Source organism: Sardina pilchardus, chromosome 20, assembly GCF_963854185.1.
Source record: "Sardina pilchardus chromosome 20, fSarPil1.1, whole genome shotgun sequence".
Lineage (NCBI taxonomy): Eukaryota > Metazoa > Chordata > Actinopteri > Clupeiformes > Clupeidae > Sardina > Sardina pilchardus.
The window spans coordinates 23099507-23117006 of NC_085013.1; the positions used below are offsets into that span (position 1 = coordinate 23099507).

At 48.4% G+C, this 17500-nt stretch overlaps 1 protein-coding gene across 1 annotated transcript in view; it reads right to left on the bottom strand.

The window, feature by feature from the left end:
- The window catches only part of ism2a (isthmin 2a), a 29130-nt gene that overhangs the window by 4574 nt on the left and 7056 nt on the right, over positions 1-17500 (bottom strand). Inside the window, exons 2-6 of the mRNA XM_062522442.1 lie at positions 15595-15864; positions 12147-12432; positions 4237-4374; positions 1621-1689; positions 1-152 (exon numbers count right to left, since the gene is read on the bottom strand). The exon at positions 1-152 is cut by the window's left edge and continues 4574 nt beyond it. Of these exons, the coding sequence (XP_062378426.1) occupies positions 1-152; positions 1621-1689; positions 4237-4374; positions 12147-12432; positions 15595-15864 (915 nt within the window). The remainder of the gene's footprint in view (positions 153-1620; positions 1690-4236; positions 4375-12146; positions 12433-15594; positions 15865-17500) is intronic.

Here is a 17500-nt window from a genome sequence, read left to right on the forward strand (position 1 = left end):
CCGCAGCGCCTCGTCGAAGATGTTGACCGTGCTGTAGACGGCCTCGGACGGGTACGAGCACGGGCAGCTGGGCAGCTCCGTCAGCACCTGGTGCAGGTACTTCTGCAGGAAGTCGTTCTTGCAGTTCAGCCACTTCTCACAGCTGTCCACATCTGCGAACGGTCAATCAGAGAGAGAGAGAGAGAGAGAGAGAGAGAGAGAGAGAGAGAGAGAGAGAGAGAGAAGAGAGAGAAAGAGGGGCAGAGTGAAGAGAGAGAGAGAGAGAGAGAGAGAGAGAGAGAGAGAGAGAGAGAGAGAGAGAGAGAGAGAGTGTGAGGCAGACACATCAGCTACACCCACAAGGCTCTTTAACACTCTCCAATGGAGCAGATCGGGGGCTCGAGAACATCACTGAACTGTGTGTTCTTGGCCAGCGCGGAGCACGAGACGTGAGAAAGCTCACAAGCGAGCCCATTAATCATTTACAACCTGGACGAGCGCGAGCTCCACACTCATCAGCGCCGCCGAGGCTCAGACAGGAGGCGTAGCGGACCGGGCCAGCACGTCTGAGGGAACGCAGCATATTAAAAACGGAATAACCGACACTTTGGGCTCGCTGCAATTACCCGGTACAGGGGAACGTAACTATGACAAGGTCTCAACATCGCCATAGGTCACCCCCCCTGCCAAATAATCAAATCGATGTTGGAGGCTGTGGTCAGGAATTGGAACGCATTCATAACAAACATTTATGTTCCGTTGTGTATGGAAAAAAAAAAAAAAAATGACAAAAAAAGCTTCTGACACTTTATCATGTTTTGTTTTTATACCGTGATCTTTATTATTATTGTAAAGTAAAAGGAGCTATCACTTTCAATGCCCCGCGCCAGAAGAGGGAGACCAATAAAACAAAACTAAAAAGCAAATAATATAGTTTTTGGAAGAGGATACATTATTTCATGGTTTCTGTAGTGCTCTCAAAGGAGCAATCTCAAATGCGGTGAATGTGGGATTTTTCCTCCGCTTTATTTTTTTTTTTTCCAGAGTGCTCAAGCGGACTCCCACTGTCTTCCTGTGATTGCAGCCCCCGAAGAGCTGTTTTCATGATGGAACAAAACCGTTTAAACTGCGGGGGGAAGCGCGCATTAAACTGGACACCGTGGCTAAATCAGAGTGGTCGGCCGGGACTTGAGTAGCCCACCGGTTCAGAGAGGACCAGACCGAACATGTCATTAGTGAGTTCAGCTAAGATTTCCTCCAGAAGTAGAAGCGAGCGTAATACGAGACACGAGTGTGGCCAATATCTGTTCATTCATAGGCACACACGGGCGCAGAGTCAATCTCAACACCGTGGTCCGCAGGGTGCAATGAGAGAACTCCACTTTTATTCACCCCATCGGTCATGCATAAATAACGTCTCCCAATTTACCAATTTACCAAGAGACAAATTAGGAGAGATTTTCTTTTCATTCAGACAGGATGTTTCCTTGTCATGCTGAGACACTGAATCTCTTTAAAATGTATTTGATATTGACATTGACTCTGTTGAACGTCTTGCATTATCATCATCCATCAATATATATACATACTCATACGAATGGACACAACACACACACACCCACACACACACACTATACTGACCTGTGCCAAAAGACTGGGTGGTGTTGTCCATGGCGATAGGCATAAGCTCCGTCACTGCATTTAGGTCATCTGCAGACAGGGTCAAAGGTGATGATCATTTAATGTCTTTTCAAGAACTTTTCCTCGAAACTACAATAATACTTGTCTTCTGGACTAAGGTGAGGATCCTTTAACATCTTTTCAATAACTTTAACGTCTTTTCAATAACTTTTCCTTATCAAAACAATAATACATGTCCATTGTCCATACAAGGAGGTTTATTTGTCACATGCATATCATTACTAAAGTGAAGAATGCAGTGAAATTTGTCAATTTCTTCGCCTGTTGTGCATATGGAGGGAAGGGGGGGGGTAGTAGAGAGGGGCAGGATAAGTTAATGTCTTTTCATGAACTTTTCCTCGAAACAACAATAATACATGTCTTCTGGACAAAGGTGAGGATCCTTTAACATCTTTTTGAGAACTTACTGTAGTGTGTTACACAGTGTATATTCCTATTGTGGCCCATTGCTGGACACTATAAAAACTGAACTGATTTCATTGTGTTGTTACACCACATGTTTTCTAATCTCCCCACGAGTCAGTGTACACTGTTCATTCTCCTCATCTGAAGACAGGAACAAAGGTAGGATCATTTAATGTATTTTTGAGAACTTTTCCGCAGACACTTTGAGAGCAAAGTTAACCAGAGTCAAAATCCTTGTTTTGTTTAAGCAAACCTGGCCAATAACACTGATTCTGATTCTGATTCTGACGAAGGTGAGGATCATTTCATGTATTTTTGAGAACTTTTCCTTTAATCGAAACAACGATAACACACGTCTTCTGGACTAAAGTGAGGACATCAGAGAAGTGAGGACATCGGAGAAGTGAGGACATCGGAGAAGTGAGGACATCGGAGAGGATCTGGGGAAACGCATCTGACTCCCACACGATGAGTCTGTTTCACTACAGCTGCATGAGATGAGTCTGTTTCCGTAGGAGCCCAGCGAAGAGCTCTCCGACTGGGCATGGGCCTGCCTCTGATCTGGCTCCATCAGAAACGGCCGCTCGTATTTAACCTCCGCCAACAGTCGTATTTAACATGGCCCGACAGCGTGATGAAATGGTGATGGATGTGAGTGTCCATACACGAATGAGCGCAGCGTATTTCATCGTCCTTGAGGCGGCCGTCCATATGTGAATGTGTGTGTGTGTGTGTGTGTGTGTGTGTGTGTGTGTGTGTGTGTGTGTGTGTGTGTGTGTGTGTGTGTGTGTGTGTGTGTGTGTGGCGTATGGCTGTGTGAGGTGCTGGCACTGGCTCCAGTCTGGGCCTGCATGTGTTCGGGACAAGACTGGAGGGCCTGTCTTTACAGGTTGGCCTTGGACCACTAGAGACACACACACACACACACACACACACACACACACACACACACACACACACACACACACGCGCACACACACATTCACACACACACACACACACACACACACACACACACACACACACACACACACACACACACACACACACACACACACACACACACACACATACACACACACACTCTAACACACACACACACACACACAGAGTGAAAGCCTTCATTCAGACACATGTGTGTGCTCTAGGACCTATAAGCAATATGGAGACAGTACATGCTGTGCGACTGCTCCGAGTGCCAGTGCGGCTGTACGTTTGGTCAGAGGTGGATCAATGACCCTCTTTGTGCTCTGACTCTGGGTAACCTTTCTGATCTAACAGCATTAATATTGTTCAGACGTGATAATCCAATTATCTTAATCTGACTTTATCTAACCTGTTAGAATCCGGTCGCCTCTGTGTAAAACGTTCCATGAAAGACACTTTTCACGCTGTCTCTGCCTCCGTACCCAACTCCGTGCACAATTCACATGCATATGAACTATGAGTTTACACATGTATGCGTTTCAAAAATGTTATTAAACTAAATAAATGTATCTTCACCAGCTCTAAGGGGTTAGGCTATATGCACTGCATGTTCCCTCGATCCATACGTCTCGCCACATCCAGTAGACACGCCACAAATGACTCCTGTGGGGCCTTACTGAGGAGTTCAGTTCAGTCTGGGCTGGGCTGGCTGGAGCAAAGACTGATGGGAAACAGGAAGTGTGTGGATCCCCCCGTTGGAAACGGAGCAGCAAGATGATGAAATGAAATGGGATGGGAGTCAAGCCGAGGGACAAACTCCCGGCGCTCGGAAAATATACTGCTCCTAGTCTCGAGAATTCTGCTATCGTCATTTCCTCTCGACATAAAGCGCCGTCTATGGGCCGCACTCGTGAGAAAAACAAAAACACGTGGTTGTGTTTGTTCACTGAGAATGTCATAGAGCTATTTTGATGATGAGTTAGGGGCAAATAGCACTACAGTCTGAAGTTGACGACAGCTGGATTGAATGAGTGCCCCTACAAACTACCAGCTGACTGAGAAAAAATGACCCGAGGTTAATATGAGGTTAATACACAGGGGCAGTTAATGTGGTATTAATATGGTTTTGTTTCTTTTAACTTGCATAAAACACTGTCCTGCCGCTTACATACACAATGCGGCTAATACACAGGAAATGACTGTAGAGGTGCTGCCATACAGTACCTGGGCACCTCTCGAGGTCGCACGTTCTGGACTCTGTTGCCGTGCAGGCGTAGCCACAGGAACGAACTCTCTTCTGGTTGCCATGGCCACAGGTGACGCTGCAGGGTGACCATTCACTCCACTCCTCCTCCTCGTACTCTGTTGGGGGTGGACAGGGGTGGACAGGGGTGGACAGGGGGTAGGGGAGATGAGTTGGGTTTGAAAATAAATGAAGCAAGCACTCAACAGTTTGTTTCTTTTGCTTTTTAATCGCCTCGAGTACTTGCATAATTTATTTTCAAAGTCTTTGATTTATTATCAAGAAAGTTCAAGCACCCAGTTGAAGCACTAAGGTGTTGAGCACGCTTCTTTACTTCTTCACGGAGATGAGTTGGGTGCAACGAGTCTCTCTGGACGTACTGTCCATGGCATGACACTGGACTAAGGATTACAGCTGAAAGTGAACAATTTGGAATGGTGTGTGTGTGTGTTGGGGGGGCAGGAGGGGGGGGGGGGCATTGAGTCCAGCGGCAGGACAGGCAGGACATTAGAAAAGCAGCCTTTGAAGTGAGACTAGCGCATTTCTGACGCTGTCGGTGGCTGCGCCGCCGCAGTGCAGTAGAGCCATCAGAGCTGAATGAGCTGAAGACACAGCAGCAGCCTCTCACTGTCCACCCAGTAGCAGGCCACAGCACGAGCCTCTCACTGTCCACACAGCACGAGCCTCTCACTGGCCACACCGCAGCAGGCCACAGCGCGAGCCTCTCACTGGCCACACCGCAGCAGGCCACAGCGCGAGCCTCTCACTGGCCACACCGCAGCAGGCCACAGCACGAGCCTCTCACTGGCCACACCGCAGCAGGCCACAGCGCGAGCCTCTCACTGGCCACACCGCAGCAGGCCAGGGACTCCTACAGTACAGCTCACTCAGAGACACCTTCCCCTCCCCTCTCAGAGCCCAACGGACACCACCGCCCTCCACCCAACGGGCGGCGACGGGCACTTAGCTGACGCTTTTATTTAGGGGCACCGCTGGGGGTGCGGGGAGGGGGGTTCCTAAGGGCCCAGCACTGACAGGGGGCCCCCAGAGAGCCCCCCCCTCCTCCTCCTATATATTATCGGGGGGCCCAGAATTATTGTCTGTCATAGGGCCCAATTTTATTCTGGAAGCGCCCCTGCTTTTATCCAAAGCAGCATGGTTTTGCAACAGCAGGGTTCGGGGAGAGAAATCATTAAAGTGCTCTTTTTTTCCCCCTCTCAACTTTGGGATCCACTAATAAGCAGTGTCCACCAAGCAGAGCAGCATCACTGGATCTGAGAGTGAGCAGAAGTCCGCAGTCCGCACACGGCGAGCCAGAGAGAGTGAGAGCGAGCGTCTCAGCTTTCTGTCCACACAGCAAGGGTACCGACGCGTGACGGTATTAATATCACGTACAGCGTGTCTCAGTAAAATATAATCGCACTAATGAACAGGATATGAAGCTAACTGGTTGGCATTGGGTGTGTGTGCGTGTACGTGTGTGTGTGTGTTGTGTTTGTGCGTGTGTGTGTGTGTGTGTGTGTGTGTGTGTGTGTGTGTGTGTGTGTGTGTGTGTGTGTGTGTGTGTGTGTGTTGTAATAAATTTGTCAGTGGCGAACTCAGCCACTTACAGCAGTGCGGAGGCCAGCCAACACAAACACTTCAGCGGGACAGCTTAGGTCTAATAGCCTCTTTCTCTTTTATACCCTTCCTTTCTTCTCTCTCTCCCTCTCTCTCTTTCTGTCTCCCTCTCTCTGTCTCTCTTTCTCTCTCTCTCACTCTCTCTGTCTCTGTCTCTCTCTCTGTTTCCCGAACAAAGCTCTCTGTCCACCACAATGTTAAAGAGATTATAGTTTCAAAGAGCGCTCATGGCAGGAGGTGGACAGGAAGGGGAGAGGAGGGAGGGAGGAGGAGGGGAAGAGTGGAGAGAGAGGAGAGAGGGAGGAGAGGAGAGAGGAGAGGAGAGGAGAGAGGGAGGAGAGGGGAGAGGAGAGGAGAGAGGAGAGAGGGAGGGGATGGGAGAAGAGAGGAGAGGAGAGGGGAAAGGAGAGGAGAGAGGAGAGGATAGAGCAGAGGGTAGAGGAGAGACGGGAGAGGAGGGGAGAGAGAAGGGGGGAGAGAGGAGAGAGAGGAGTGTGGAGAGGGAAGAAGAGAGGAGAGGAGGGGAGGGGAGGGGAGAGAGAGAAGGGGGGAGAGAGGAGAGAGAGGAGTGTGGAGAGGGAAGAAGAGAGGAGAGGAGGGGAGGGGAGAGGAGGGGAGGGGGAACAGCAGACTGATTAGTTCATGTTGCCCCCGTGCTGCCTGTGTCCTGATGGCTAATGTGTCCTGACTGCGCTGTGCTGTGCTCTGCTGTGCTGTGCTGCTGTCAGTTAGCAGTGTGTTGCTAATTGCGAGCCGGGGGCCAGGACCGGAGGAGCCTACAGCACGCTTGCTGCCAAGGGAAACAGGGAGGTGTTGATGACATGCCCCACTCATCCCCTCCCTCTCTTCCTCCCTCTCTCACTCACTCCTTCTCTTCTTTTTTTCCCTTCTTTTCTTTAATCCTGGAATGTTTGAACCCCTGTGCTCTCTCTCTTTCTCTGTCTCTTGTCTCTCTCACTCTCTTCCTCCCTCCATCTCTCTCCCACTCTCTCTCTCTCACTTTCTCCCTCCCTCCTCCCTCTCTCTCTCAGTCTCTCTCTTTTTCTCTGAAGAACAGAGTGGGCTTGAAAAATAACCTGACTTTAGAGGATGCCGCTCTCTACCTCCCTCTTTCTCTCTCTCTCTCTCTCTCTCTCTCTCTCTCTCACTCACTGGCGATGAGTAGCGTAAGGCCTGGCGTCTCCTCAAGACTCAGAGGTGTTTCCAAATCTGGGCCAATCAAAGATTTTCCAAATGGAAAAACACTTAAACTGGCTGAGTACCCTGTGAAACTTCAAAGGGATTTGCTTGTTGACAACTCCAAACAGCCCTCAAAATAGCTAACCTCGTAAACATTGTATTGCAAATCCCTCTGTATCTCCAGTAGGCTATAACACCCTACAGATGCAATGGTTATTAGTGAACAGCTGAGGCCTGCATTGAGTGTATACTGCTGTGTAGTTTGATGCAACATCATGCATTGGACTGTAGATAGGCTCTGATTTTTGAGAGGATCTGGTTTTGGTCTGACATGGGTTGGACTGATCCACACCAGAGGCGTATTACAATTAGCAAGCAATGCTTATTTTCAAAGTTTTTCCTCCTGCTTTGAACTCACAGAGAGCACTTTTGAACCTGGGGAAAGATTTCTGAGGAGGCAAGTTCTCAGCGGACAGCCTTGGACTCTGGAATAAGGGCAGAAGATTAAAATAGAACAAATTGGAATGTTTTCACAACAATGTTAAAATTCAAAAGTTCAAAGAAAACATGTTTGACTTGAACTTTCAGCCCAACGGTTTGCCGAATTTTGAACACACTTCAGATCCGCGCCAGACTCCTCTCAGAGTCGGTAGCCATCTGGGACGTTTGCTGCTCTCTGTACAGCAAAAGGAAAATCCCATGCCTCTCTCACCACACACACACACACACACACACACACACACACACACACACACACACACACACACACACACACACACCAACCCAACTCACACACACACACCAGCCACACACACACACATCAACCCACCCACACACACTAACCCACCCACACACACACACACCAACCCACCCACCCACACACACACTGGCAGATTTACGGCGTCATTAGCATACTTCTTATTTGCCATCCTGTGTTTTACACTAATGCCTAGGTTTCGTACACATATCTGGTGTCAGCCTCCACCACTCACTATATTCATTAGCGTCTCTTTTTCCCCCCGTACCGTAACGGCCGCGGTGGACGGCGGTGCGGAGGATCGGCTCCTGGCCCTGTGACCGACCGCTGCAGCCTGTGAGGTGCACGTGTTGACACGACCGCAGCGGGCACACTCTGTAATCGCTTGCTTCGGCCTGGCAGCGGGAGCGGACCACACAGCGTTGGAGTCGCCCCGCTAACGACACAGAGCCAGTGGCTGTGGTGTGGTGCGGTGTGGTGGAGCACCCAAGCCCTTAGCTTCCCCCTGATGCTAATTAGCCATGTTGTTTATGTGCGTAGATCACAGATTTCATCCCCTTTCACTTCAGATTTACTTCAGACTTTATAGGTTGTAAAATGTAAATATGAAATGAAAGTGAAAAAGTTTGAGTTAAGCTTGAAGTTTGAATTACAATATACTTCGCATATTTTGCTCATTCTATAACATTATTCTACATCCTATCTATAATGATCTTACTGTATGTGTAGTATAAAATCCATATCATACAGTCAATGTATGAAATTGAAATGAATGTATGGTTTGAATTAGAGATGCTGCAGGCTACAGACTTAGTGGCACATCTTTCTTCATGTGCTTATCAGTCTCAGAGGGTACGATGATATGTACAAAGATGGGGGAGACTAGATAAGACACAAAAATGGTACAAATTACACAGACTAAATCTACGACCTAACAGAATCTATTGTGTGTGTGTGTGCATGCCACTGTCAAAACTTGTTAGTGTGTGTGTGTGTGTGTGTGTGTGTGTGTGTGTGTGTGTGTGTGGTCCTTTTCTGCAGATTAATAAATCCAGACTGGCTCTCTCTTCACTCTCTGTCTTTTGGAACCAGAGCATCTCCTCCAATCTGTACAACTTTTGCCAAGCTGATTACAAGTCCACAGAGTAGCCTACATGATTCATTATTATCCTTCAGTTGCTATAACTACACAACTATGCAATGATGACTAATTCCTGCAGCCAGTGACAACATCAACATACTAGTCAACATATTTCAACTCAGATCGAGCAACAATAATATTTGAAGCTCAGCAACTGTCATGAGTACCATGTGAAAACTAACTGTAGTAGATTGTCACAGCAACATCTCTCTCTCTCTACTCTCTCTTCGTCCCTCTCCCTCCCTCTCTCTTCCTCCCTCTCTTCCTCTCTCTCTCACTCTCTGTCAAACTCCCTCAGCTCTGTCCATCTATCTCTCTCCGTCCCTTAGGGTTCCTGATCCATCTCCGGCTTCCTCTGTGTCTCTATGGTTTTTCACTCATAACAGCTTCTTCTTACTCTCCGGAGGGGAAGCCAGGCCAGTTCAGACCAGGAGGGTGGCAGTACAGGCATCCCTTTATTCCATCTGTTTGGGACAGCTTGCTGTGCTCTGTTGTGCTGTGTTGTGTTGCCTTCTGTTGTGCTGTGCTGTGCTGTTTTGTGATGTGCTGTGCTGTGTTGTGTTATGCTGTGTTGTGTTGTGTTGTATTGAGCTGTGCTGTGCTATGCTGTGCTGTGCTGTGCTGTTTTGTGATGTGCTGTGTGTGCTGTGCTGTGTTGTGTTGCGTTGTATTGAGCTGTGCTGTGCTTTGCTGTGCTGTGCTGTGCTGTGCCGTGCTGTGCTGTGCTGTGTTGTGTTGTGTTGTGTTGTGTTGTGTTGTGCTGTGATGTGCTGTGCCGTGCTGTGCTGTGCTGTGCTGTGCTGTGTTGTGTTGTGCTGTGTTGTGTTGCACTGTATTGAGCTGTGTTGTGCTGTGCGGTATTGTGCTGTGCTGTGCTGTGCTGTGCTGTGCTGTGCTGTGCTGTGTTGTGTTGTGCTGTGCTGCGCTGTATTGAGCTGTGTTGTGCTGTGCAGCACTACTCACTGACCCTATCAGCACACTGGATGATGAGGTATTATGCCCAGAGGAGGAGACAAAAACATTTAGAACGTCAAGAACAATGGGAATGCAGCAGGACCTGGGGCAGCTGATCTGCTCAGGAGATCTCCCATTGAGAGAGGGCAGAACTGACAGCACATTACAGATGCCTCTGTGAAAGAGGAAGTTCTGATCGTAAAACTGATTAATTTAACGTGCATTCAGAACTTGGACCCGGGGATATTTACTTTCAAGTTCTGTAAAAAGCCATAGAAGAGCTGCCTATAAAAAGAAAAGAAAACAAGCGGGTGGGGGTGGGGGGCTGACATGGTGTGTGGTGTGTGTGTGTGTGTGTGTGGGGGGGGGGGGGGGGGGGGGGCAGGGTATAGTTACTTGAGAACAACCTAAGTCGCTCAAGGGTTCAGAGCTCTTAAGCATGATCCTTGATGGTGTTTTAAAAAGGGCATGAACGTTCATGAGAGAAACGTTTCTCCCAGAGGATACAATCTAAAGGTCTCTGTGTGTGAACGTTCGTCTGGGCATTTGTAATGGCTCCACTAAAAGACATGAGCCACAAGTTCAGCTTGTTTCATGAGCAAAAAAAAAAAAAGCGTTTTCTCAACAGTCGCTTGCCCCCCTTATTCCTGTTTACAACTGATAGGCATCAAACGCGGAGTCGGCGCGCGTCGCCCCAGGACTGGCATGTTTACGCCGGGCCGGCTCGAGTGCAAGCTTACATCATAAATCATGTCCAGGGGCGCTGAGGAGTCCGAGGCCCTCCACGCCGGTTTGGAGCACAAGAGAGGAAATCGGCTGAAGAAAAACACTTCAGAGCGGCCCCGGCGAGAGAGCACACAGCGCTGCTACGGCCTTGCCGACGTTGACAAAGCGCAAAGACAAGCAATCATAACTTCCACGACAGAGCAGAACCAAAACACTAGCCCCAGAGCATGCAGGCTCTCAGACGCGCCCTTTTGAAATATCAACATGCTTCGCTGGTCATCTGTCAACCGCCGCTCCAGCCCGGCTTCAAAGTGATGTAAAGGCTCCACACCGTTCAACACTTGAGTCTGACTTTTGACATTTCGCATACAATAACGAAGGGAAGTATGGGCCTTAACACCTCCTCATTACGCTCAAGTGTAACATGACTCTATCAAGTTACACAGTTTTTCTTTTGTCACCATTACATTTAGTTAAGGCCTGTTTCACAAAGACTGTCAGGGATTTGCCCCGATTGATACAATGAGGCTCATATCTGAGTAGGCCTTAGTTGTAGGCTACTATAATTTGGATTTAGACTAACATCCACTGTGCCAACACTGGCAGCGTTTCCCAGATTCGTTAAGAAGCTCTTAAGTGCTAAGAACTTCTTAGGAGCGTTCTTAGAGCTTTCTTGTAGTCAAATAATATAGGCCAAGTAAGTACGTCTCAAGCATTAAAGCTGCAGTTGGTAAGTCTGAGGGGACTTAGCCAACATTTTGAATGTATACAACTCTAATGCCCCTCCCCCACTATCACCACCGAGCACCTTTCCATCGAGTTTGTGCTTGTTAGTGATTGCACAAACTTTGATTGACAGTCAGATCTGCCAATGACCATACAGTCTGTGCTTATTGGATCAGAAGGAAAGGGAGCAGTGGATGTTTGCAAAACAAATAACAGGTGGAGGTGGAAGTCAAACTGATCATCAGAGTACATATGAGACGAATCAGAATAACTAGTGCTCTCTTTCAGCAGGGGAGTTTTGAACATTCTAACAAAATATTCTGCTCTGCAAAAATGTGAGGTTCTAAAATTCTGTGCTAAATGCAGTGGAGAGGGGTCTGAGTGGACCCAGATATTGCTTAGAATGTTCATTTCCTAGCATTTGCGTCTTATGGGAGTGACCGTAGATATGAATACGTCTTTGGGTGTGACGGTACCTGCGTTAGCAGGGTTACACCGCGTTCACAATGTCCACGTCCGTTGACGGATCTCGGAGGTCGTGTCTGCCGTATGTGTATTTGCATACACGCGATCTGATTGGCTGACAGATCCGTCGCTGCCTGAAAAGTTGAACATTTCTCAACTTTTTTGACGGAGGCAACGGAGCGGAAGGAACGGACGGACCCACATAATGCATTTCGAGTTCGCCCCATGCAAAGTCAATGAGATCCGTTGACAGTGGCAGTGACAGATACGTGGACAGTGTGAACGCGGTGTCAATGTGCAGCGTCCCTCCGGCGCACACTCACCATAGTTGTCTTTGGAATACCAGCCCTTCCACCTGTTCTCCCAGTCTCCTCCGACCCCGCTGAGCACGGTGTCGTCCCCTTCGATGGAGTAGTCCTCGCCGCTGTCCTCCAGACTGCCCTGGCCCTGGCTGTCCTCCGCCGGGTCGTGGTACTCCCAGAACAGCGGCCAGAACAGCTTCCTGTGGCCCTGCCAGTCCTCGGACGACAAGGACCAGTCGTTGCGGCTCTCCTTGGCCAGGTCCATCTCGATCTCCATCTGGGGGTTGTCCACCACCTCGATGGTCACCTGGAGAATAGAGCGACCAAATCAGACATGTTGTAAAGGTAGATTCACAGACAAGGGTACCCAGTCTGCCACCTCAATAGACACCTGGAGGATAAAGTAACCGAATCAGACACTTTGTAAGGGCAGATTCACAGACAGAGGTATCGAGTCCAGGGGTGGCTATTTGCTTCCTTAGCCACAATAATGACTTAATGGCCTAAACTTTTACTCTATTGATATTTCTAGCCTTTTATGGTGCCTATGACATGTTTGTTTACTATATTTTATTGTATCACCATATTCATCTATTACCATTCGCTTTATTTATTTGTTAATTAATTTATCTATTTTTATGTTAACTATTTTACCTTACTAAGTCAGTTTTTACACTAGAGTGCTTCATAGTCTCTCCATTCTGTCAGGTCTTGTATGTATTTTGTATATACTGTATGTGGTCTTGCATGTATTGTGTATACCTTATATTGATTGGCACTATACAAATAAGCCTTGATTGATTGAATTGATTGATTTGGGGCATTTAAGTAGTGGTATACATGTCTTACATTGTTTTATTTTTTTCTGAATGTCAATTCTGAATGTCAACATTGTATTCCTCTTTGTCCAATATTCCTAAAACAGGCTAACGTTAATCTTCAATGAAAATGTAATGGGGAGGGAAAAAAATTCATCAGAGGAAAAGAAAACACATTAACTAGTGAAGCCATGTTTGTACTTTGCTCGGCTGTTTGTAATGTCACAGTTAGCTCGCTGATTTTACAGTTGACCGAATTTACTGACACATTAAAACTCATCAATCATTGCCACATACTGCCACAAATAAGATTTGCAATCTAACGCCGCGATGTCTGTGCTGAAATACTGCTCCACTGTTTCTGCAGGCTGTCGGCCTCCGGGCTGACTGGTTCATGTCTGAGCTTGCTGCTTCGGGGGGGAAGGCGCTCGCGGCGACAGATAGCAGGGCTCCAGACGGCCATTCTGCAGGCCCGGACAAAGGGTTGGCTGTTTATTTTCCTCACTGCGTAACAATCTGATGGCAGCTACAACTGTTTATACAGGCCTGCTTTTGTACCGTATACCTCAAAGCAGGCGCGTGGGCAACAGTAGCAGCGACACTCCCTCACCCACTCACCCCACCAGTCAGACTCCCACCACCACCACCACCACCTCCACCTCCACCTCTAGCTCATCCAACACTCCGCTTCTAGAATCCAAGGGTTCCGGAGGGTCTGCCTTCTAGAACACAGCTGTTGCTTTCTGCTTGTGGTTCTAAATGAGAATCAAACAGACGCACTACGTAAACCGTGAGCAACCCAGCGCCGATGCTGAGATAATCACCCATCTCATGGCTCGGGGCGGAGTGAAGCGTGCAGAAGGAATGCGGAGATGGTAAAAGTAGTGAACTCATGGAGCAGATACAGTTGACAGCCATTGTTTTTGGCTGCCGAGACGTACGGGAAGTGACTGAACCTCGGAGTCCAACCGGGAGCTATTTCCACGGTAGGCCAATGATTAAAGGAATACTTTCATTTCAGTGAACCTTTTGTTTGAAATCGTACTGAATGAGAGTAAAAACAACATGACGAGGGGCTGGGGATACTGGACTACCAGGTGCGCTTGAAACCCAAGCTTTTACTCGATTCCTCTAGACTTCACTAGTTGAAAGCATAAAACTCTTAACTGCAGGTCATTAGACAGACTGCTGAGTCATGAGCATTGTTAAAGTCAGAAACAAAATGGCGACCGGATAATGCTGTCATCAGTTTTCCCCATTCTAAAGACCTAATATAACCTTTTGGCAGCGCCCTGCACAACATACTGCTGGACCATAACAAGTCTGGCCCATTCAAAAGCAATGATGACCTTTCGATGTGATAACAAGATAGGAAACCCTTAAACTGGGGAATGGTTGCGGGAACCGGCTGGAACGGGAAGGCATATAAAAGCGAAATGCCTTTGATGGGCATATGGAGGATGGACTATTCCCACTTGGAAGAATAGAACATTTTCCTCCATTTCCATTAGAAGAGGCTAAAAGGATATTTTTTTTTCACAGTTGGTTACCCATATTCTCTTGTGTAATTTTTTCCCCGAAGTCTAACTTCATTTCCTTTTAAATCCACTTGCACACATAAAGTCCATAATGACACTAAAAATAAAAGAAACATTTCTTCCCGCCAATACTTCCCGTTTAAAAAGCCCCCTTTAAAAAGATTGAGATCTATGACTGGAGAGAACATTACAAACTGCTTGTTAAAATAATATGGTGCCCTTTCACCTCCTCACTACTCTTGTTATTGTTCTCGACTATTTTTCCTCCCCTGCTCTCTCAAACTCCGTACAGATGTTTCGGCATCATGGCCGACCTGGAGCACGCCGCGCTAGCTTCGGGGGCGTGCGGTGTAAATTTAGAGGCCTCTGGCGGAGACCGGCTGGGAGCAGAGGAGGTACAGACCTGGTGGGCGACTATTCAAAGGCCTGGACTGGACCAGGCTGGACGAATGGGGGGGGGGGGGGGGGGGGGGGGAGCAGCGTACAGTGTAAGCACAAATACAGAGGGAAACAATGAGGTCGGAGGTTAATTACTGCCCAGGAAAAAGCTGTCGCCAGACTAAATTAATTAATCTGGCCCGACAGCGACAGGACATTACTGCACCGTTTACTGCACTTTTTAGGAGTGATTTAATGCTACCTGAGGAAATCTAGGAAAGGCAAGGTCTGGAGGAGTGCCAAGGATTTATTGGGATGATATTTTTTAAAAATGAACAATATTTTTAGATTGAAGAGACTGTAAACATTGATGGGACAAGAAGCTTATTTTGTCAGTCAACGCTGATGCCTTGTGATGCTTTTATAGTTATTAGCCCAATACAATTCCAGCGCAAACCTATAAAACTGGATTCACAAAGCGGCGAGTAAGTGAGAAATGATTTATGATGACAAACAAACTCCGTATGAATGGGCAGTATGTGAGGTCTGATTCAATATGAATGGACAGTACGTTCAATACGTATGGCTATATACGTATTATGATCATATACATACATTCAATATGAATGGACAGTACGTTCAATACATATTGATATATGCATATTATGATGAGATACATACATACATATACAGTACGTTCGATATGAATGGACAGCACATGTGTCGGCATCTGACCTGAATGTTGGGGTTCTGTGAGCCCAGGTCCTTGGCCAGGTCCGGAAAGTTCTTCAGGTCCAGGACGAAGGGCTCCTCCTCCTGCGGCGCGGGTTTGGGCAGCGAGGCGTCCGAGCGGAGGTGCGACCACCTGCGTCTGTGCCGGCGGGTCGGCGAGAGCGGCTCGGACCGCAGCTGGTTCTGCTCCTGCAGGCTCCGGAGCATGTGACGCACATCCCGACCCCCGCCGCCGCCATCACCACCACCACCGCCACCGCCCTCACCTTTGACCTGCGCAAAAGAAAGGAAACGCACAAACAAACAAACATTTATGGGAGCTCAGTGAGGGCATCCACAGAGGCTGAACATTTGGCTTCAATCTCCTTCTCTGAGGGAAGGTCCATAAAAGGACAAGGTTCTAGCGGATGGCCTAACCCCTGTAGCTGGGTCGCACACACACACACACACACACACACACACACACACACACACACACACACACACACACACACTAATCCTGCTCGAATTACTAAGCCAACAAGGCCGTGTGTGTGTGCTCAAGCTCTACAATGCCGCAAATAGGAAGCGCGGAATGGGCGCCATTATGGCATTACATCACACACAAAGGCCGTTTGTGGACCTGCCGGCCTCCAAACACAATACGGAGCCCAGTCTAGCAGCAGCTGTGCTCGCCTCGCGCCCGTGCTGGAGTTGGCTCACTCAGGGAAGGTTAAGCTCAGAGCAAGCCCATCTGGAGAGAAATGCCTCAGCCATGACAGCATATCAGGACGACCTGGTGTGTGTGAGCCAAAGCGCAAGCCAGGGGCTTCCAACGGCAAAACAATTCCGGCAGTCTTAGCGCGAGGATTACGGAGAGGAATTCAGAAATAAAACACGAAAAAACAAAACATTACAAAAAAACCCCAAAAACAACACAGATCATGATATGCGATAATCTTTGTTCATGACAAAGTTTGTGAAACCATCTATTGTGGTTTCGACGTTTGCAATCAGACATCTCAATTTGTCATTTGTTTCAATTGTGCCAGCACCCCCCTGACACAAACCCACACACTTCTTTAACCCTTAGTCCAAACAAGCTGAGGGGGCCAAACCCATCTGATAGCAGCAACCCTCACGTCTCTCTGCAGGCCCTCGCTTATCGCACCCCCCACACCGGCCCCTTATCGCCCCCTCACCCGCCTGGGGACCGCCTTCACTCTGGAGCTCGCTTTGGCAACAAACAAAACAGAAACCCGAAAAAGAAACAACAGCGTCAACAACCCAGTTACCCCCCCCCCCCCCCACACACACACACCAACCTCAACCACCCCCCCCCCCTCCCGGTTACACACACACACACACACCTACCTCAACCCCCCCCCCCCCTACTCCCCACCCAAATGACACAAACCACAAGCGCGGAGGAGAGGAGAGGTGATCTCAGCACCACCTGACCAAGTGAATGAGTCAGTGAGGTTTCTTGGTGTTTTAAGCCCACAACGTTGTCTCCAAGGCAGCGCTGCCTGGCAGGGCGCTAGGGTTAGGCATGGGTTAGGGTAACTGTACGTACACACCGCCGGATTGGTCGCTGCTGGCAGCTGAGAGAAGCCGGCTTCCATTGAAAATTAATGACTTCCGGAATCTTTGGAAGCTCAAGTCGGCGGCGGTGTGAACGTACAGTTAGGGTGTTGGTGCCTTCAAGTCGATGGTGGCAGCGCTGCCTGGAAGACGACGTTGGGGGCTCAAAACACCATCGAGCGTTGAGTGAGTGAGTGAGCGAGTGAGGCAGGCCTGAGTCTGTTTTGAGCCGACGCAGACACAGACAGTCACGGCTCAGTCCAGCAGCGTGAGTCTGTTTTGAGCCGACGCAGACACGGACAGTCACGGCTCAGTCCAGCAGCGTCCACACATGGTTGGCATTAAC